The sequence below is a fragment of the Mastigoproctus giganteus genome, chromosome 7 (assembly GCF_048544385.1).
Source record: "Mastigoproctus giganteus isolate SK-2022 chromosome 7, ASM4854438v1, whole genome shotgun sequence".
NCBI lineage: Eukaryota > Metazoa > Arthropoda > Arachnida > Uropygi > Thelyphonidae > Mastigoproctus > Mastigoproctus giganteus.
Window position 1 is genome coordinate 232,849,896 of NC_143581.1, and position 21,969 is coordinate 232,871,864.

Consider the following 21,969-nt stretch of genomic DNA (forward strand, 5'->3'; position numbering starts at 1 on the left):
TCGAACAATCCAGGCAGTGTGGCATGCCACATTATCCTGCTGAAAGACGGCACTGCCAGAGAGGAAGACTGTTGCCACTAAAGGGTGTACCTGATCAGCAATGATGTTTAGGTAGGTGATAGATGTCAGAGTGCCTGGCACATGGATGACTGGACCCAGGGTATCCCAGCAGAACATCGCCCAAAGCATGACAATGCCGCCACCGGCTTGTTTTCATCCCACGGTGCATCCAGGCACCATCACTTCCCCAGGTAAACGATGCAAACGTATCAGGTGGTCCACAAAGTGCAACAGGAAATGTGATTCATTGGACCAGACAACCTTCTTCCAATCAACTCAAGGTCCAGTTTCGATGCTCACATGCCCATTGTAAGCGCTGTCACCAGTGAACCGTGGTTAGCATGGGCACTCGGAGCAGCCTGTGGCTATGCAGACCCATTTTCAGCAGGGTTCGATGTACTCTGTGTTGTGGCACATTACTCCCGTCACCAGCATTCCAATTACCGGTAAGTTGTGCCATCCAGGAAAGCCTTCGCTCACCTTGAGCATTGATGAGCCATGGTCGTCCAACACTTTTCTGGCATTTCATGGGGTCCCCCTCCTCGGACCACTTTTGGTAGGTACTAACCACGGTTGACCATTAGCACCCCATCAGCCGTGCTGTTTCGGATATGCTCTGACCTAGTTGTCTGGCCATTACAATTTGGCCTTTGTCAAACTTGCTTAAGTCCGCTGCCTTTCCCATCTGAAGAACAAGAGTAACACTGATTAATGGAGCTCAGTATCAGGTGTTTTTTATACCGTGTCTCGACCCATGCCATAGTTCACCTGCAATTGCTTCGATTTGCATAACGACTCGCTAGTCATAATGTTTTGGCTCATCAGTGTATAAAAAAGAATAATAAAATGTGTGGTTAAAGATAGCACTTTTAATTCAAAACAGAAATGGCAAAACACAAATAAATATCAGTAATACAAGCCTACAATAGTTTTTAGGTTTGGCTAGTTTCCCAGTAATTCATGTATGCTGAGATCAAAAATGAAAAATCCCTTTTTCTCAATTACATATAGATGTTTTTAAGAAAGTTATTTTTTTCATGTTTTTGGATAAAATATGCAAAAATGATGTATTTTTATTATTATAAGGATAGCAATTATTGGTTACTAATTTCCTAGTATGACTGCAATCATTGAACCTTACAGAAGGGTTGAGAATGCATAGCTACTAAGTAAATGGATGACAGCTGATCACTGGGAAGCACCATTTTCTGTATAGAATACAAGTAAAGCAGTGTTTCATTTTCTGTGCTTAACAATTTGAGGTGAGGTACAGCAACTAGAAGCTGCTTAAATAAGACTGACAAATTTTTCTACATCTGTAGTTGCTTTTGTTTTAATAAAGTGAAAGAAAGAACATGTTAGAATTTGTTAAAGATGGGATGAAACTTGGTTACCAGCATTTTGATATCTACAGAAGTTTAAGTCTAATGTCAACAAATACAGGTCAACCATCACTAATCCTGCCACCGGTAATCCGTTTCCACCACTAATTTGGACGTATTTTCCGCGAACGTAATTTCAAATTTCCTGGGTTGGTGCACAACCTGCTGCTATTGTTTTGGTGGTGTTGGTTGCAGCATCAGCTGTTGGCTCAAACTGTAAACACTGGCAAGCCATTCCTACTTGTTTTTCTGCATTTATTATTATAACTTGATCACATTTAGCCCCAGCCATGGTTCCAATGCATAAAGTGCCTCTCGTGGTGTAATGCGCAAACACTGTACATTCTCCATAAGAGATAAAGTTGAACTTCTGAAAACATTTGACAGCGGTGTGTCTGTGAGAAGTTTAACTCTTCTTAGTTGTAAATTTCAGCAATTTCTCTCAGTTCCTCTTATTTTAGTAACTTTCTTTTAGCCATTCCTTTTTTAGATTTTTTTTTTTTTACAACGCATTTGTACAAACTTGCAGAAAACACAACACAATATGGATAATACAGTGCGCTAACGAACTTGTTTTAACAAAATCTCTAACAATACTGACAAACTTATTGCAATGTTTGAGAGTTTATTTTATTGCAGCGCTTGCCACGCATGCAATAAACTGATCACAAACGACTTTTATATGTGTGCCGTAATAGCGTTGCACATATCTGGCCGACACGGCTTCTCAAGAAATAAAGTAACCTACTGGGCCACATGTGTGGCACAAAAAAAAGACACTTTTTTTGTTTGATATTTTAAGCGAAAAAACGACAACGCTGATATTACAATATTTATTTTAGGATTACTAATCAAATCATTTTTGGCCCATGGGGAATTTTTTTCTTAAACTAGCTTGGCAGTCAACATGTTAAAGGTAGGATGAGGTGGTTAGCTGTTGTGTAAACTGTATGTGCTAAAATAACCACCCGTGATCCGGCACCCCACAGGTCCCAATGCTGCCGGATTAGTGACAGTCAACCTGTATCTTCTTTCATCTTCTCAACCTCCAACACAAAAAAGGATATTGTGGATATCCTTTTTTGTGTTGGATGTCGTGGGCTCCAAATAAAGTATGTCACACTTGGAATAACAGGGGTTTCAGATTATGAAGGTATAAACAGTTCAATTCAGATATGAAGTTTTCTGAACAATGTAGTCAGGCTGCCAAGCCAGTTCAATCGGGATTTTGTCAGTAATACACAATAACTTTGCTAGCAGGAATAAAGAGGTGATTATCCCATTGTAGAAGGCAATGGTTAAGCTGCATCTTGAGTACAGCATATAGGTTTCATTTTAGAAAGGATGTAGATCTGTTGGGGCAGGTGCAGAGAAGGGCAACGAGATTGGTGAAGGGAATGAAAGGGTGTCCTTTCCAAAAAAGCATCAGTTCTACAAATCATAGAATCCGGACACTAGACACCTGTGAGGTGAACTGATTCAGATGCTTAGGGCTTTAAATGGATTGAGCAAGCTCAATGCTGATGGCATTCTTCCTCTTGCTCAGACAACACAAGAGGGAGAATAAATTGAAATTGAGGAAGGGTTGGTTGCAGGATTGGTGTGTGCAGGTTTGTCTTCAACCAGCCGGTAGTTTGAATTCAAGAAAGTTTAAGGAAGAACTAGATAAATTACTGGAGGGAATGGATGGGTGATGCAGGAGTTTTTTTTTTTTTTTTTTTAGTTGATACTCTATAACAGTGTTTCTCAATCTTTTTGTTGCTGTGGCATACTCTTAAAGACGCTAAAATATTGTGGCACACTACAATACTCATATATTCACAAATGAGAAGTTATTTCTGTTGGGTATATTTAGTAATATACATTTATTATTTGTGTAGTATAGGTGAATAGATCTAGTACTAGGAATCAAAACATGATGTCACATTGTATTCTGGAACGCACATGCGAATCGCCCTCGGATGACACGACCGAGAATAAACAGAGAAGAACCAAGTCTCAAGTGCCAACTGACTCAATTGGACTCTCTGGGGAGATTTTTCCCAGCAAATACTGTGAATTATTTTAATAATTTAAATATAGATGCAGAGAAACTATGTACCGACAAAATGTATAGGACAGAAATATTTGGTAATGTGTACCGGCAGGTACAAATATAATAAGAAGACTAATTTAATAATTTATATAATAATATTTAGCATTTAACAACCATTCGCAATTAATCCATTAACACATATTCTGTGTTTTGTCATCTCCAAATATTGTAAATAAGTTCATGTAAATATGCTTGTAAATACTGATATAATGTAACCACACCCTCTAGCCATGTGCTGTCCATGGGTGTCTCGTAAGAGAAATAAACAGATAATAATAATAATAATAATAATAATAATAATAATAACATGCAGCGCAGTGTAAATAAACAAATTTTTTGTTTGAATTAATTTTTATTATAACACTTTGATTTATTAATTTTTTTCTAATATGCATTTTCTGTGGCACACTTTAAGCATACTTGTGGCACACAGGCTGAGAAACACTGCTCCATAAGCTTGCTGTGTGTGTTTGCTATTTGGTTTTTAGGAGCATTAGCAACTAAGGCAATATTGCTCCGGGGATATGCGGTGGTCATTCCCTGACCTTTCCGCATCCTCCATATTTGGTGGTCACGGGCTCGAACCTCGGTCTAATCAAGAAGTGTGTGCTACGCACTGCTGCTCCTGCCCACCTGGCTACGGAGGCGCCAAGCTTGCTTTCTTGCACCATTTGCCACTATTGCTATTAATAAAAAGTCCATACATGACTGGTAGATTCATATATGAAATGTCCTCTCTTCTTCATTATTTTCTGTGTTACAGCCCTGCACTTTAGATAAGCAAAGGTATAAATATTGTGGATATCCTTTTTTTGTGTTGGATGTCATGGGCTCCAAATAAAGTATGTCACACTTGGAATAACAGGGATCATAGGTGTCATAAAAGGCAGAGACGTTTCATACTTTGATTCCATTTCCTCAACAGATTCTGAATGTAATGTGAACTGCAACAGTTTGCATAAAACAAGGTAAATGATTTAGTGACAGATCTGGGTCTTTGAAATCTTCTGCAGAGATCCTGGAATCAAGAATCCAAGCTAAAACATTCTCTGCAGGAACATTTTCTTGGTACAGATCCTGCATGGCATTCTTTTCATACTTTTCACCAGAAGATTCACTTTTATTGCAGAAATATTCCCAGTTTGATGATTGCATTAGGAGCTCCTATGTGAGTCGAGAGAGAGACTGCTCATCAATTTTTCCAAAACTAGAATGAAAGGTGTTCTAATAAGAGAAAAATTAATGTTTCAGTTCCAACTGCAAATCTGACTTGTTAAAGAAGCATAAAACTTCAAACTTCTTAAAAAAGTTAAATATGAAAGACATAATTAGCTTCTTTGTGGAGACCCGAAGGTTATTTATATGTGCATTGCTTGCTTAGCAATCAGGTTACACTAAAATAACATGTTTAACATGTTTGCTGCCTTTACACATATAAGCATAAAAATGGCACCAGAAGTGATGTGAGCAATGCACATCTGTATTGAAAATGCACCCAAGTGCCAAGTCATAATGCATATGAGCAGTCATTCTTTAGCAGTCAACCAAAAAGTGCTGTAAACATAAGGCACATGAAATTAAGAGCTACTCAGTGTTGGCACACTGACTGAATGCTTTGCAGTAATGCTTGGCTTTTGTTTAAAGACTTGGTACACAGTTTTATTTGTTTTTTGCTTCTGTTGACGTTAGTTTATGTACACGAATAAATTTTTTTATAATTTTCAACCATTATGTATGAATTTTTGAAATTCTGGGGGATGACAGAATGTTGTTTTTTTTTTAAAACTCATTGAACAAGTACTCTCACGTTTAGGTGGCAGTGAACATGTTAATATGAATGGGAAGGTTGAGAATTATATAACAAAGCAATGGACATGCAGACACAGATATTTCAAAAAGCCTGTGGCCAAATATTCTATTAACTCCATTTCCAATCAATTAATATTAATCAATTGTTTAACTGCTTAACTATCTCTGCAATTTCCATTTCTATCTAACATGAATTGAGAAGTAGGCATTTTCATTGTGCCACAGATGAGCAATTTGAACAAACAATGACCACAACTGGAAAAAAAAAAAAAAAAAAAGTTCTTACAAAACAAAAAAGATGTCAGTTATGTAAATGTTGTTGGAAATATGGTGAATAAATTTCATTTCAAAAATTAGGATGCAAGATGAGGTTGAAGGTTCATTTCTTTTTTTCCAGAAAAAGCTTGACTGTATCAATGAATAACAAATTGAGTGATTCCACCAAGATATAAAGGAGATAGAAAGAAGATATCAGGAAGGGATAACATAAAGCTGAAAGCAGATTACTGCTGTTTTAGAAAAGGAATCAAGACTCCAGCAGAATAAAGTATCAAGGCCTTGCATAATGTGTAAAAGCAAAACCATAAAATGTATATTAAAAATAAATAAAAAAATAAAATAAAAAAAAACAAAGAATTTATTTCAAGCAATCTGATGAAGCTGAACAATAATTTACTTTCGTATTAATATTCTTCTATTTTCTTTACTTTAAATTTTGTCCACTTTATTATAAAAAAGATTAAAAATTTACAAAAAAGGGAAAAATTGTGTTTTTTCCCTCAATTCGCAGAAAAACTCAAGGAAGGTAACATAGAAGAGAAACTCCATTCTACAATTTTCAATAAGTAATCCAAATTACTTATAGCATGCTGCAAAAAATAAAGCTAATGTGCACATATATGTAAATACTTGATAATTTTGAGGAATATCTTTTATAACAAAGATATCTGCTTTATACATTTTTAAAAATAGTTCTTGTATATTGATTAATTTTATGTTTATCAAAACTCCATTTAGAATAATTTTACACTGTTTAACCACACTCAATGTTTTACTTAGGTAAATTTATAAATTTAAAATTTTTCTGCTTAACTGTGCTTTGACAATTTTATTTTGTTGCTTTTGACAATTTTATTTTGTTGCTTTTGACTCATATTATTATTCATTGCAACTGAAACAATTTTTCTCTCTCAAACCAAAGAAATATATGAATCAGAAAAACATTTTCATCCCTTCTTTTCCAACCTGGAAAAAAACTGTTTTCACTCAATATCAATTTTAATTGACAAATGAGAGCTTTTTTTTGCAAGTCAGAAGAGAAATTACCATTAACCTGTTGCTGCCTGATTTAATGATGTCATCTTATGAAAGAGCAATACAAAATAGCGCAAACTGGTAAGATAAAGCAACTTTATAAGATGCATGTATGAATTTGCAATTGCAAAAAATAAAAGACAGAAGAAACACTTCCATCCTTCATTTGTATTAGCATTAGTAGCGGCATACGATGCAGGAAAGCAAGCTTATGCAGCATCAGCCAAAAAAAAAAAAAAAACCGTCCCATTTCACCCCTCCATTCAATTCCAATTGCCTGTCCAGCTCAGCCTTAAATTTATTTAGGCTATCAAATTCCACAACAAAAGATGGAAGTCTGTTCCACCAATCAACTACCCGCTGGCTAAAGGCAAATTTCCGCACATCTATTCTATAACTGTCTTTCCTCAATTTGAATCTGTGCTACCTCAGGTTTTTAATCTGAGCAAGAGGAAGAATCACATCAGCATTCAGCTTGCTCATCAAGCCATTCAAGGCCTTATACACCTCAATCAGATCACCTCGCAGGTGCCTACTCACCAGGCACTGCAATTTGCAGAATTAAGCCTTTCTTGGTAAGAGCACCCCATTGTTTCCCCTCACCAATTTTGTTGCCCTTCTTTGTATACTCGTTCTAGCAACTCTACATCCTTCCTAAAATGAGGCCTCCAGATCTGTACACAGTACTCTAGTGTGGCCTGACCATTGCCTTGTATAACGGGATAATCACCTCCCTGTCCCTGCTAGCAAAATTCCTATATATCATTGACAAGACTCCATTGACCTGCCCTAGCAGCCCATCTGCACTGCTCAGCGAATTTAATATTCGACTGCACAATTACCCCCAGGTCTTTTTCACTTTCCATTTCCCTGAGTGTAGTATCACACAGTTGGTACATTTCTCTTTGGTTATTGCTACCCATATGCAGTACTTTGCATTTGTCAATGTTAAACTTCAGTTTCCACTTCTCAGCCCATTTGCCCAACTTATCTAGATCCAGTTGGAGTAGCATACTGTCTTTACTGTCGTTAACAACCCTGCCAATCTTTGTATCATCTGCAAACTTGGACATTAAACCTGATATAACTTCATCAATATCATTGATAAATATACAGAACAATAATGGGCCCAACACCGAACCCTGAGAAACTCCACTAATATCATTTGTCTATGAAGAGCAGTGTCCATTGATTACCACTCTCTGTCATTTCCCACTGAACCATCCCTTTATCCATTGTAGCAACTTACCCTTAATGCCATATCTCTCCAATTTGTACAGCAGTCTTCCATGTGCAACAGTACCAAAAGCTTTCCTGAAATCCAAGCATATGATATCAAAATTATTTTTTGCATCCAGTTCCTTTGTAACCATATCATAGTATCCAATCAAATTGGGCAGACAAGACCTCCGTTTAACAAACCCATGTTGAGTTTTAACTATTACTGCAGTCTTGTCTAGATGATCCTGCAATGCTTCTTTACCCAGTGATTGCCGACCGGGTTAGCCGAGTGGGTAAAGTGCCTGCCTGGCAACCCAATGGTCACGGATTTGAATCCTGCCCTGGGCTTGGATATCACAATGGTACCGCACTATCCGGTTGGATCTGACGGCCACGATACACGAAGGAAGCAGGAAAAAACTGATTCCTTCATGTATTGCCACATCATACAATAAAAAACAAAACAAAAACCCAGTGATTCCATTATTTTCCACGGAACACAAGTTAAACTAACAGGTGTATAGTTACATGTGTCACCTTTTGAACCCCCTTTGTGAATTGGTGATACTTTTGAATACCTCCAGTCCATGGGGACCACCCCTGAGTCAAAGGAAGCTCTCATAATTATGGCTAAGGGTTTGCTTACTTCCTTTGCGGCCTCCTTTAATATAACTGGATAGATCCCATCCACCCCAGTTGCCTTTTTTATGTTTAACTTCAACAATTTCTCCTACACTTTGCTCCCAATTATTACAAAATCACTTAGCTCCCTGTTAGAATTTGATAAACTTCTGGCACTCCCCTCTTTGAATAACTCCTCATGTGTGAATGTAGATGCAAAATATTCATTACGTTTATCAGCTACCTGAGCATGATCATCAACGGTCAACCCATCTATGTTAAGTGGTCCAATCTGATTCATCCCTTTCCTTCTAGATAGAGTTTACATAAGTAAAGAACTCTTTGCTGTTTTTCTTTGCATCCTTTGCCAAGGATTTCTCGTAATCTGCCTTTGCCTGCCTAACCTTCTTTCTGACTTGATTACAGACTAGTTTATATCTGCCATAGGCTTCTGTGTCACCTGATACTTTATATGCATCCCATACATTTTCTTCTCTGCCACGAGCTTCATTAGTTCATCTGACATCCATTTAGGCCTAAACCTTGAATTCAACGTTGGTAACATTATCAGTTGATCCCACTGTATAGAATTTAAAAACTGTCTGAGACCTCTGTAGTCACCTTTAGGAAAGCAATAGCCTTTCCCTTTAGCCTTGATGGTAGTTACATCTTTAAATAATTCCCACCTCAATACATTGTGATCACTATCACCCGGTGGTTCCTTTATCTGCAAATTCTTACTGCACGAATAATCACTGCTGATAATCAGATCAAGAGTATTACTCCCTCTGGTTGTCTCTTGAACATGTTACTGTAGAAAACAGTCATCCAATAAATCCACAAAAGTCTTGCTAGTGTGCGAGTGACCAACCAACAAGTTCTAGTCAATATTTGGAAAGTAAAAATCCCCCATTATAAGACATTCTGATTTACTGGCCAATCCTGTTTCTCTGCACAATTCTCTCATTATACTCATCAGATTCAATAGGCCTTAACACACACCTACTCTCATTTTTCCTTTCCCAGTGCTTATGTCACACCAAACAGACTTAACATTGCATTGTCCACCAACATCAATTGAATGCACTTCCTTAGATTTTATGTGTTTCTGAACTAACAGGATAATCCCTCCTCCCTTCCTGTCCTGTCTATCCTTTCTGTACACATTGTACTCACCAAATTTCAATTTTGCACTGTTTATGTCTGTGTGACACTCCGTCCGTGATATCCCAACAATATCTGCCTTTGATGTCTTGACTAACACTTCACACTCATCAAATTTATTAACTATACTCCTAGCATTGGTGTACACACAAGTTTACATGCACCTGTTTCTACTCTTAGTTACCCTAACACAGCCCATGTATTTATTTGTTCCACTATGACTCCCAGCACTCTTATAAATCTCCATTGCCTATTCTATGCTGTAAGGAGAAAAAAAAAAACAAACATTTTTTTATGATCTTAATTACTTAGCATTGACTGTTTCTCAACCTGTGTCAGTAGTGATACTGAAGAACTCCTCTAACTGATAATTCCTCTAACCCACAATTGCTGTCCGCAAGTTAAAGTTGCTCATTGTGGCCCGAACACACGACCGATCTTTATAGTTTCCACATCAAGTTCTTTAGCAATCATCCTTAATTTGCGCTAGTATTTTGGAGGTTGGTGATAGTTTTTTTTTTTTTTTTTTTTTCAATTATTGCCTGTATGCCATTATATTTTAGAACATTTTGTACACAGTGCAAGGCTCGACAAAGTTTCAAAATCTGCCAACATTTCATTTTCGTAAAGTTTATATAATATCTGAGTTTCCCCACTCCCCCCTCTACGTTGCTACTCTCTCACTAGTTCTTTGAATACAGTGCAAAATGTCAGAATCACATGGATATTCAGCTATTGTAACCATGTAAACATAGAAAGGAGAAATTTACTGGAAGGCATGGATCATTCACTTCTCTGAAAAACATGCCCGTTTTTCGGAGTAAAGGGGAACCACAACACATGTTGACCAGAGGCTATAACCTGTGTCGAGAATCTTAATCCTCTGACTGGATAGGGGAAGCATATTGACTAGCACGACTTCTCGGTATGTGACTGCAGAGGTTTCACGGACAGCAGTAACATTGTGAAACGGTAATCCCTTTCACCCTTAATTTGCACTTTCTAATTACCTAAATTGCCTAAAGTGAGAACAATACATACAAAGTTGTCTCTCCTGAACCGTTCATTACGTGGAAATTTTCTTCGTTCAACGGAAACTATTTTAAATGTAATTACCAAGGGGAATCAAAAAAATTCGCTATATAGAAGTTTGTTAAACAGAGGTCCTACTGTAATTAAATCAAAAATGAACAGAACGATTGCATCATTAAAATGCTGGGAATGGGGCCCCGCTCGCCCCCACCGTAGTTTCGGCTCTGGATACTCAATAATTACATTCGGGATTCCATTTGTAAAATTAATGATCGTCTCAACAATGGGCTCGCAAATTTTCAAAAAAAAATAACAATGGGCTCTCGCAAGCCCGCTATAGCTCGCCACTGGTCATATAGTGCTAAACCAAATAATTCAAGTGATTTTCTGGCAAAGATCAAAATTTGTAGGAATAATTTAATATCAGTTGCAATTTAGGTAATAGGGAGACAGAGAGCAACTCTGTGGTGTTTATATGTGGACTATATATCAAAAATATTCAACATGCTCCTATTTGGATGTGGAGAATGGTACAACAGATTGCATCTAATTACTTAGGTATACTTTTGAGCAAAAGAGCACATAAGGAATTGGTCATCATGAATAAAAAGTCTCCTCTTCGATTCAATAAATAATTCTGAAGTCTTTACAGCTATTAAAAGATTAATTACTAATTATAAAATTTCAACAGAAGACAAATAGGCCAGAAATGAAAAATAAGAATTAACAGAAATAAAATATCTGATTAAAAACCACTGCCTTTATAATAAACAACACTTTTCCACAAGTGGAATAGGACACAGATGAAAATAAATTAAAAAAAGCATTCAGCATTCTTTCAAGCTGTCTACAATTAATTAATCAAGTTCCATAAACATTCTGAAGATTACCTGAAACAGTAATGCACATGTATTAGGGCTATCCACCAGGGAGTTCAGAGTCTTGATTGCCATCAGAGAAACAGTACCTGGATGCTCTAATAGCTTAATTAGACTGGTCAGCATTCCTTCTTTTAGAACTATGTGGATTGCAATAATTCACTTTCATATGCAATTTGTATACAAAATTATTTATTTAATTATTTAAAATTTTTGTTTATAAAACTAATAAAAACTTGACATTATAATTTATAATAATAATACTAACATTATTTAACATTATGATGTAAAACCACTGGCTGTTGGATGTAAAATGTCATTTTACTGTGCCACAATAAAGATTTAATTAATTTAATAATTTCATATCATAATTTTTCTACAAGGAAGTTAGTTGTTGTTATTTGGTTTTTAGGAGCATTAGCAACTAAGGCCATATTACTCCGAGATATGCGGTGGTCATTCCCTGACCTTTCCGCATCCTCCATATTTGGTGGCTCATGGGCTCGAACCCAGTCTAATCAAGAAGTGTGTGCTACGCACTGCTGCTCCTGCCCACCTGGCTACGGAGGCGCAAGGAAGTTAGTAGCGTAATGGTGGTGAGTAGACTAGATATGTTGGGTTTATAAAGTGGAGGGTTAAAGGATAGAAAGATCTGTGAGAGAATTATAAACTTTAATAGTTGGGAAATGGGAGAGGGGAAAGGAGTGGGTATAGTAGTTAATCTGTAATGGGAGGAGAGAGTTGTGGAGGAACTAAATGGCAGGATGGTTTGGATCAAGATGGTGGGACAGAAAGGGATCAACATTCTGCAAGTGAATACATCACAAACAGGATGTGAAAGTAAAGAAAGATAAGGTTACATTTGAGAAAGAGATAGAGTATATGAAGGAAAAATATGAAATTGTTAGAGAATTTTAATGCACAAGTCAGTGTAGACAAAGAAGTGTGAGAATTATGGAGGATTACTCTGACTAATTACATAGGGAAAGTGTACAAAAGAATAGTGGAGAGGAGAGTAGGAGAAAAGGTTGAAAGTGAGATAAGGGAAGAGCAAAATGGCTTCCTATATAGATTGATCACAGACCTAATTTTTGTTGTGAAAACATCAGCATGGAAGGGATTTGGGCATGGCTTTTTTTTTTTATATATATAGAAAATGCATGTGACAGCATAGAGAGATAAAAGCGTAAAGTGTATTTAGTGTCTAAAGGCACTAGGGATTCTCCCATCTCCCTTCATTGTAGGTGTAGAACAGTACCCTGTCAAGGCCAGTGATTTAAAAGTGTATGGATAATGGATATATGTAGTGTTCTGTTCTGTTGTTCATCTGGCCATTAAGTCACTGGACCCCTGCTAAGGCCCAGCGTTGCCCACACTTGGCCCCGTGAAGGCAGACCAGGTACACCAGTATTTTTAAGTCCTGCCACCTAATTTCCTGAAATTTCAGTGGCTAGGACCTAAATATATATATATAAAAAGGGTGGGGAGGGGGGTAAATGCTAGAATATAGTTATGCCGAAAGAGGTTCCAAGTGTTGAGTTTGGCATTTTAAATTTTTTGCTGTGTGGGGCATTCGCTTTTCACTGGCAATATAGGAAGAGCAGGGAAGGGAGGCGAAAGGCTGGGGGAAAAGAAATAAATATGGGGTCAATAGAGAAGGTGACCCCAGGTATATCAGCGAGGCATGCCCATGCCCCACTAGATGGAAAAGAAGGGATGGCATGGAGGGGACAAACTGTCCCCTCCCCCACCAGGGATGAGGAAGAAAGTGTAGCAAGGAACCCCTCCCAGTTTGCCATGGTGGCAATTTGCAGTGCCCGCCAACAAGTGCAGTCCAATGCTCACTCGTTGGTGGCACGTAGTCCTCTTCTAGGTGTGTGGGTCCTATCTGGTGTAGGTTCATCCTGGGAGCAACCACATCCTGGCTGGTGCCACTCTGATTGGTTCCTAGATCGATGCTGTTTCAGTAACACCATATATTGGTACTCCATTTATTCTGGTGCATGTTAAGCCGTAAAGATCTGCCCATTTTTGCATTTGTCCTTAGTGTTTTGCTGTCATTTCCTCGGTGTTGATGTTCATTATCAGTTTGACATTATTTATTATTTATTGTGTTTATCAATTCGTTGCAGATGGCTATTTCTGTTGAAGGCATCAAGTGCAAATTGGCTAAGGGCTTTGTATTCATCTTCTGAATCCAGGAGACAGTGCTCTTCATTTTTTGGCAAGTATTGCATCTCAGTTATAAGTCTACTTCTGTGTTCTTCATAGCATTCACAGTCATGCATAATATGCTGCCAGGTTTCAAGTTCTCCACAGGTACATGTGGACTCTTCTATTATTCCAAGTGAATTCAGTTTTGCTTTAAATGGGCCGTGCCGTCAGGGGGAAGGTTGTATTTAGCCCCAGATAGAACCACAAGGGCACTTTTAGGTACATTTTTGCGACTATTGGTATGAAGCTTCTTGTAACCTGACCCTTTGGCAACATCTCCCATCCATCTGTGCTGCCAAATCTGCAACATGTGAGGCACCATTCTTTGTTTCTCTGTCATCCAGCTGTTGGTTAGGTCCAGGGTGGTCATAGATGGAGGTAGGTATATCCTAGGATAATAAATACAAGTCTGCATCTAGTCACCTTGAGGTCCAGCTCCCGCCAGGACCTGCAGAGCATGGGTGCTCACTGTTTTGCAGGCCCTGGTTATAGTTAGTAGTATGTTTCTTAGGATAGTGTCTTCTGTTGACTGCAGTTCTGGCCTTCCTGAACCAGACTGGTTATCTGTAGGTGATCGCTGGGATGAATATTGTTTTATAATACAAGGACAGAGTCTTCCTGTTGAGTCCTCAGTCCCTCCAAGATACTCTTACTACAAGTGATGTGTAGTTCCTCAGTCTCTCTCTCTCTCTCTCTCTCTCTCTCTCTCTCTCTCTCTCTCTCTCTCTCTCTCACACAGGTAGGTGAGGTGTAAAGGACAGGATTCAATCCAGGATAATACCTAGATACTTTATTTGCTTTGCTAGTTTAATGGTGGATCTCACAATCTTTATTTGTGGTGATCGTCTGATATTTGTTGTTGTCATTTGGTTCTTAGGAGCATTAGCAACTAAGGCCATATTGCTCCGAGGATATGCGGTGGTCATTCCCTGACCTTTCCGCATCCTCCGTATTTGATGGTCATGGGCTTGAACCCTGGTCTAATCAAGAAGCGTGTGCTACGCACTGCCACTCCTGCCCACCTGGCTATGGAGGTCTGATATTTAAAGAGCCTTTTAGTAATACTGAGTTTTTCTCGGTTGGTTAAATCTTTAACGTGTGTTTCTGCCCAATTCTGTAGGGTGTATATGTTAGGCTCTTTGGAATTCCTTCCGCTTTGTCTGGACCTGTTTTCTCAATCTTTGCAATTCTTTAGTCCACAAGAGCATGACCCCGAATGAGGGGGTTTTCCTCTTCATTGCTGTTTTCACTGCTCCAGTTATGATAGTGGTGATTTTCTCCAGGAGTGTATCCAGGTTTTTCATCTCACTGTCCATCCCCATCCAGCCAGCTCCTTAGCGTTTTTTGCACCTTGATGGTCAGTTGTACTCTGAAGAGTTCTCAGTCTGCCTTTTGGATGGTGAATCTGTTTGCCAATTGTCTATTTGTAGTTGTTTTTGTCATTGATCTTCTGATTTGGTAGGTTATTGTATGGTGATCTGATGTGGTCCAGACATTTTGCACTGTCGGATTGGTTATTAGCATTAGTAGAGGCATTTGATGCAAGAAAGCAAGCTTATGCAGCATCAGCCAAAAATGCTGGCTTCAATATTCCTTGTGGCCAGGATGATATCAATTGTGGCTTCCCACAAAGTATTGCAGAAGGTTGGCAGGCTAAATGGTTGGTTTTTGACTGTGAGGACTGAATTAGCCAGAACTCCTTTAGCCTTTTCTGGTTTCTGGTTCCATGGCGGTCGAGTGTAGCACTGTGCCAAACAGGGGAGCGGCAGTTTACATTAGCATTAGCAGAGGCATTTGATGCAAGAAAGCAAGCTTATGCAGCATCAGCCAAATAAAAAAAAAAAACCCACTTCCACTTCACCCCTCTGTTCGTTCGAAATACCTGTCCAGCTGAGCCTTAAACTTATTTAGGCTATCAACTTCCACGACAAGGGATGGAAGTCTGTTCCACCTACCAACCACCCGCTGGCTAAAGGCAAATTTCCGCACATCTATCCTACATCTGTCTTTCCTCAATTTCAATTTATGCCCTCTCAGGTGATTATTCTGAGCAACAGGAAGAATCCCATCAGCATTGAGCATGCTCAAACCATTCAAGGCTTTGTACACCTCTATCAGATCACCTCGCTGGTGCCTAGTTTCCAGACACTGTAATTCGCAAAACTTAAGCCTTTCTTCGTAAGAGCACCCCTTTGTCCCATTCACCAATCTTGTTTCCCTTCTCTGTACTCGTTCCAGCAGCTCTACATCCTTCTTGAAATGAGGCCTCCAGGCCTGTATACAATACTCTAGGTGTGGCCTGACCATTGCCTTATACAAGGGAATAATCACCTCCTTATCCCTGCTAGAAAAATTCCTATATATCATTGACAATACACCATGAGCTACTCTTGCAGCCCATCTGCACTGCTCAGAGAACTTCATATCTGCCTGCACAACCACCCCCAGGTCCCTTTCATTCTCTACTACTGTCAGTGTAGTACCAAGAGTTGATATGTTGCTCTGGGGTTGCTGTTTCCCATATGTAGTACTTTACATTTGTTACTGTTAAACTTCATTTGCCACCTCAAAGCCCATCTGCTCAACCTTTCCAAATCCTGTTGCAGCAGCATAGTGTCAGTAGTGTCCTTGACAACCCTGCCAACCTTCGTATCGTCTGCAAACTTGGACATTAAGCCTGATATACCATCATCAATATCATTTATAAATACAGAAAACAATAAAGGACCCAATACTGAACCCTGAGGGACTCCACTAATAACATTAGTCCACGATGAGCAGTGTCCATTGATTACCACTCTCTGTCTTCTCCCCCTCAACCACCCCTTTATCCATAGCAGCAATTTGCCTCCAATGCCACACTACTCCAATTTGTGCAGCAGTCTTCCATGTGCAACAGTATCAAAAGCCTTTCTAAGATCCAAGTATATAATATCAAAGTTATTCCCTGCATCCAGTTCTTTTGTGACTGCATCATAGTATCCAATCAAATTGGTCAGGCAAGACTTCCCCTTAACAAAACCATGCTGTGTCCTAGCTATAACTGAAGTCTTGTCTAGATGATCCTGCAGTGCTTCTTTAACCAGTGCCTCCATTAATTTTCCGGGAACAGAAGTTAAACTCACAGGTCTATGATTACTTGTGTAAGCCTTTGATCCTCCTTTGTGAATTGGGGTCACATTTGCACATCTCCAGTCCTTGGGTACCTCCCCTGAGTCCAAGGAAGCTCTCATAATTATGGCTAAGGGTTTGCTTACTTCCTTTGCTGCCTCCTTTAATATAACTGGATAGATCCCATCCACCCCAGGTGCCTTTCTTGTGTTTATCTTCAACAATTTCTCCTCCACTTTGCTCTCAGTTATTACAAGATTCTCTAGCTTACTGCTAGAGTTGAATACACCTCTGGCATTCCCCTCGCTGAATAACTCCAGCGAGGGGAATGCCAGAATGTTCATGTGTGAATGTCGATGCAAAATATTCATTTAGTTTGTTGGCTACCTAAGCAGGGTCATCAACAGTTGACCCATCGATATCAAGTGGACCAATCTGATTCATCCCCTTCCTTCTAGAGTTTACATAAGTAAAGAACTCTTTGCTGTTTTTCTTCGCATCCCTTGCCAAGGATCTCTCGTAATCTGCCTTCGCCTGCCTAACCTCCTTTGTAACTTGGTTACAGATCAACTTGTATCTATCATAGGCGTCTGTGTCACGTGTTAATTGGTATGTATCCCATGCATTTTTCTTCTCTGCCATATGCCTCATTAGTTCATCTGACATCCATTTAGGCCTAAACCTTGAACAATATTTCTTAGTTGGCAGTAAAGCCTAGTAGCTTCCAAGATAAATTCTTTGAATGCTTCCCATTTTGAATTTGCTCTTGGTAATATCATCAGTTGATCCCACTGTATAGAATTTAAATACTGTCTCAGTCCATTGTAGTCGCCTTTACGAAAGCAATACCCCTTCCCTTTACCCCTAATGGTAGTTACCTCTTTGAGTAACTCCCACTTCAGAACACTGTGATCACTGCCACCTAGTGGTTCATTTATCTGCAGATTCTTAATGCATGAAGAATCACTACTGATAATCAAATCAAGAGTATTACTCCCTCTAGTTGCCTCCCGAACATGCTGATGTAGAAAACAATCACCCAATAAATCCACAAAAGCCTTGCTGCTGTGTGAGTGACCAGCCCCCAAATTCCAGTCAATATCTGGGAAATTAAAATCCCCCATTATAAGACTCTCTGATTTACTGGCCCACTCTATTTCTCCGAACAGTTTCTTATTATACTCATCAGAGTCATTAGGCCTATAGCACACTCCTACTCTCAATTTTGATCTCCCAATGCTTATGTCACACCAAACTGACTCGACGCTGCACTGTCCAGCGATGTCGACTGGCTTCACTTCCTTGGATTTTATGTGTTTTTTAACTAATAGCATAACCCCTCCTCCCTTCCTATCCTGTCTATCCTTTCTGTAGACATTGTACTCCCCAAATTCCAGTTCTGCATTCCTTCTGCTCCTACAATTATTCTTTGTCCTGCTAGGGTTGTCTGAACAGATTGGAGATACGTGATAGCAAAGTCGATTTGCACACCAGGTCTGCGGTATAATGCAATTGCGTAGAAGCTCCCAACTAAGCTGATTATATGGGCACAGGCAGCCCAAGGTGTACAGAGCTGTGGTAATTTGGTTGCCGCTATTTCCAGATTCCTCACTACCACTTCTGCCCACGGGGTATCCTTGTCACTCTGGATAATTTTATAACTCATTGGGAATTCCCTGACCTGCTTTGTGTGTGTATAGGACTCCTGGATAAGGATGATGTCGGCATTTTCTTTATCAGCTTTGTGCACACCTGGTCAGTCATTGCACTGGTGCGGTACCCATTGATCTGGTGTATCCTTAGAACTCCGTAATTATATTTCTTATGTCTCCATAATCAATTCGTTGTTGGAATATACTCTTTAAACGGTGAGCCAATCTCAAGGATTTGCAATTGATGCATGTGGGATCTTTTTCTCTGAGCAGTGGCCACACGTAGCTTCTTTCTGATTGCAGGTATGGGAGTTGTGGCCATACTTGCAGCACCTGTAGCACTTTATTATTGCCACATGCTCTCTATGCCTATGACTGCTCCACTCCACATAGATGGTACTCTGTGTTCATAGGATTAGCCAAGCCTCAGGGACAAGCTCTACGACCCAATTACAGTTGCTGCTGTTCTTTACTCTGGTTTTGTATTTTGGGATAACCAGCACTTTCCCATCCCGATCTGGGAGTGCACTTTTTAGATTCTTCCTGTAGATCAACTCTGTCAGCAGTTCAGGAGTCATATCCTAGTCCATGTGAAGATAATCACCGAGGGTCTTTTTCTCTTCAGGGTGTCTGCTGTAAGGCCCAGTGTGGGGATCTTGGAGTTTGTCATAATTCCTTCTGCTTCTTCCTTACTCTCCATCTCTATTACTATCCCTGGATTTCTTGTCTTTCTTATGGCTTTTATTCTCGTGGCTCCAAATTCTTCTCTGAGATTTTCTATTACTTTTTTTTTGATTTCCTCGCTTGTACTTGTTTCTTCCCTTGTTGATCTTAAAATGACTATATTGGGCATTGGCAGAAGTGTTTTATTTTTGGCTTCTGGGGCCTTCCCTGTTCTCAGTGTTTCTGTGGGAGTATTCCTCAGCACTTGAGCATATGATGGGGCATGCTGTAGCATTTGATTGCTGCCATCTGCATGTAGGGTTGCCATTGCTCTCTGGTAATTTGTATGTGTGTGTTCATTAGGATGGTCTCCCGCTTATTCCATTGCAGGATTATCTTTGCACGGATGGATGAAGAGCTCCTACTGCTATTCTCCTTCATTATATTTTTGAGGGCCATAGCCAATAGGAGTGTCTGCTCTTGCACAGTTTCCTCTAGGAGTGTCAGGTCCAGGATGGCTCCCTCTCACGTGATCATTTGGTTCCTTGGTGTCACTTGTACTCTGGGTTTCCCGATCAGATTTCGGTACTGTCAATTTTTTATTTTTCCTTTTCGTGACAGATTTTGGGTCCTTGGTCTCCTCTGTTCTTCGGTAGAGTTTGTTTGTGTCCTTTGTGTTGGTGGGGTGTCCTCAATTGTGCTTAGAACACCAATCTCTCTGTTTCTTCCATTCCGTTCTCCTCCATTTCCCTAGGATTCCAGATTTGAGGGGCTCTCTGGTTTAGTGGGATGCAAGCTATACGAGTGTAAAGTCCTCCTCAGGAGCTGCAAGATGTGAACAAGTACAAGTTTGTGCATCAATTTGGGTCAGGAAAGGGGAGAAGTTGAAAGTCAGCCCCGGAAAGTTTGTGGAAGTGGGGAGGATAAAATCAGTTGTGGCACAGTGGAAATGGCGAGGAAGGTCAGTGAGAGAAGACCTGGTGAGAATTTTTAGGTCAGCAGAGTTGCTGGAATGTTCAAGTATGCTCAAGTCACAAAAAAATCTAGACACTGTCAGCACACAAAAAGGGAACCCCCCCCCAGTCAAGGTAGCCTACATACTTTTGTGGTGGCCAAAGATAGAGTGGCCACACTCTCCAATGCTATGTCTTAGGTGGCGTGGTGACCAGACCCATAGACAATAGCACCAGATAAATAACAAAAATATCCCAGTGGAGAACCCAAAAAATCAAAAATAAACTTACTCCCAGGATAGTCCACACGACGAGGAATCCGTTGGTATATGTTTAAAAGAAACTCATTGTTAAGACTAATTTTTAAAAGCAAAAATCAGGAGCAGTAAACGTGTGACTAAGTACATAGACAGACAACAATGACCTCCCAGAGAGGGGGGGGGAGGTGTGCGAATTGTTAAGGAAACAAGGAGTAGGGAAGATATTCATAGAGAGAGAGTATTAAAAATTTATAATGGATTAAGACAAGGGAGTGCCATCTCACCTATAATATTCATACCTGTAATGGATTATATTGCAAATATTATGGAGAAAAGGAATGCAATAGAAAAAAAATAAATGATTGATATTTGCTGATGATTTATTGATTTAAGGAGAATAGAGAAAGGTACAAGAATAAGTAGAAAGCTGGGAGGAAACAAAGAGATAATTTAGACATGAAGAGTAATGTACTGAGACTGATGATAAAAGAAGGAGAAGAGGGGATTAGGAGCTTTATTGAAGGAAAGAAGATAGAAGTGAATAATTTTAGATATTTAGGGAGCATTAGTAGAAAAAGAGGGAGGGTTGAACTGATAAAGAGATGAGCAGAACAGCAGGATCAAGGATAAATGTTTATAACTATGTAAAAGATCTAGTTTGGAGATGGGAGATACCTGAAATGTATAATATGGTACTCTAACCATTGTATTATGTACTAATAATAACCTATGGATCAGAATCATTGGTAGTGTGGAAGAAGGTTATCAACAGAATACAACAAATGGAAATGATGTGTTTGAGAGAGGTTGTGGAAAGACTAGGAGAGACAGAATAAGAAACCATTAGGGAGAAAGTGGAAGAAAAATTACAAGAAAAGTTTGATGCAAACAGAATGAGGTGGTTTGGACACAAAAAGAGAACAGTGGAAGGTTACAGACCAACAAAGAGGATGTAGAAATGGAGGGTAAAAAAATGAAGAGGAGGGTCAAGAAGATGGTGAGATGAACTAATAGTGATGTGGAGATGTCAGATGAAGGAGCTGGAGAGAGAGAGGGGGGGAAGAAAGGAGAGAAGAGAGAGAGAGAGAGCTAAATGTGAAAACTAGTTTCCTTATCAACCCAGCAAGAAGCTGGAACAACAATGGGTAAGAAAGTAATAATTTTAACATTATATATATATATAAATAGGGCATGTCTGCTAGGAGCAAAAGTTGATGACGTTGTAGAGCAGATATCATCTTCTAAGGGCACAAAAGGCGATACTGTTTTACATGTTGGCACTAATGATATTAAGAGTAGGAGATCGGTGGAATTACATAACAAGTACAGGTCACTGTTGAAAAAAAGGCGTGAATTAGGGTTGAATTTTAAAGTGTCTACAATTCTGCCCAAACACGATACGAGGGAGTATAAGATGAGAGCCTTGTCGATTAATTTGGCAAGGGAGAGATTGTGCAAGGCTCAAGGGTGTAGAACTTTTTTCAGCCTGGTCTGTGCTTGTTGACAGGAGAGAGTGTTTCTACAGGGATGGGGTACACTT

General features: G+C 39.3%; 1 protein-coding gene across 3 annotated transcripts in view; it reads right to left on the reverse strand.

The window, feature by feature from the left end:
- The window catches only part of LOC150083773 (uncharacterized), a 158,132-nt gene that overhangs the window by 75,756 nt on the left and 60,407 nt on the right, over nucleotides 1-21,969 (reverse strand). For all 3 annotated transcript variants that reach the window (XM_090377479.1, XM_090377481.1, XM_090377480.1), the window contains one exon: nucleotides 11,589-11,716. In XM_090377479.1, coding sequence (XP_090233605.1) covers nucleotides 11,589-11,716 — 128 coding nt within the window. The remainder of the gene's footprint in view (nucleotides 1-11,588; nucleotides 11,717-21,969) is intronic.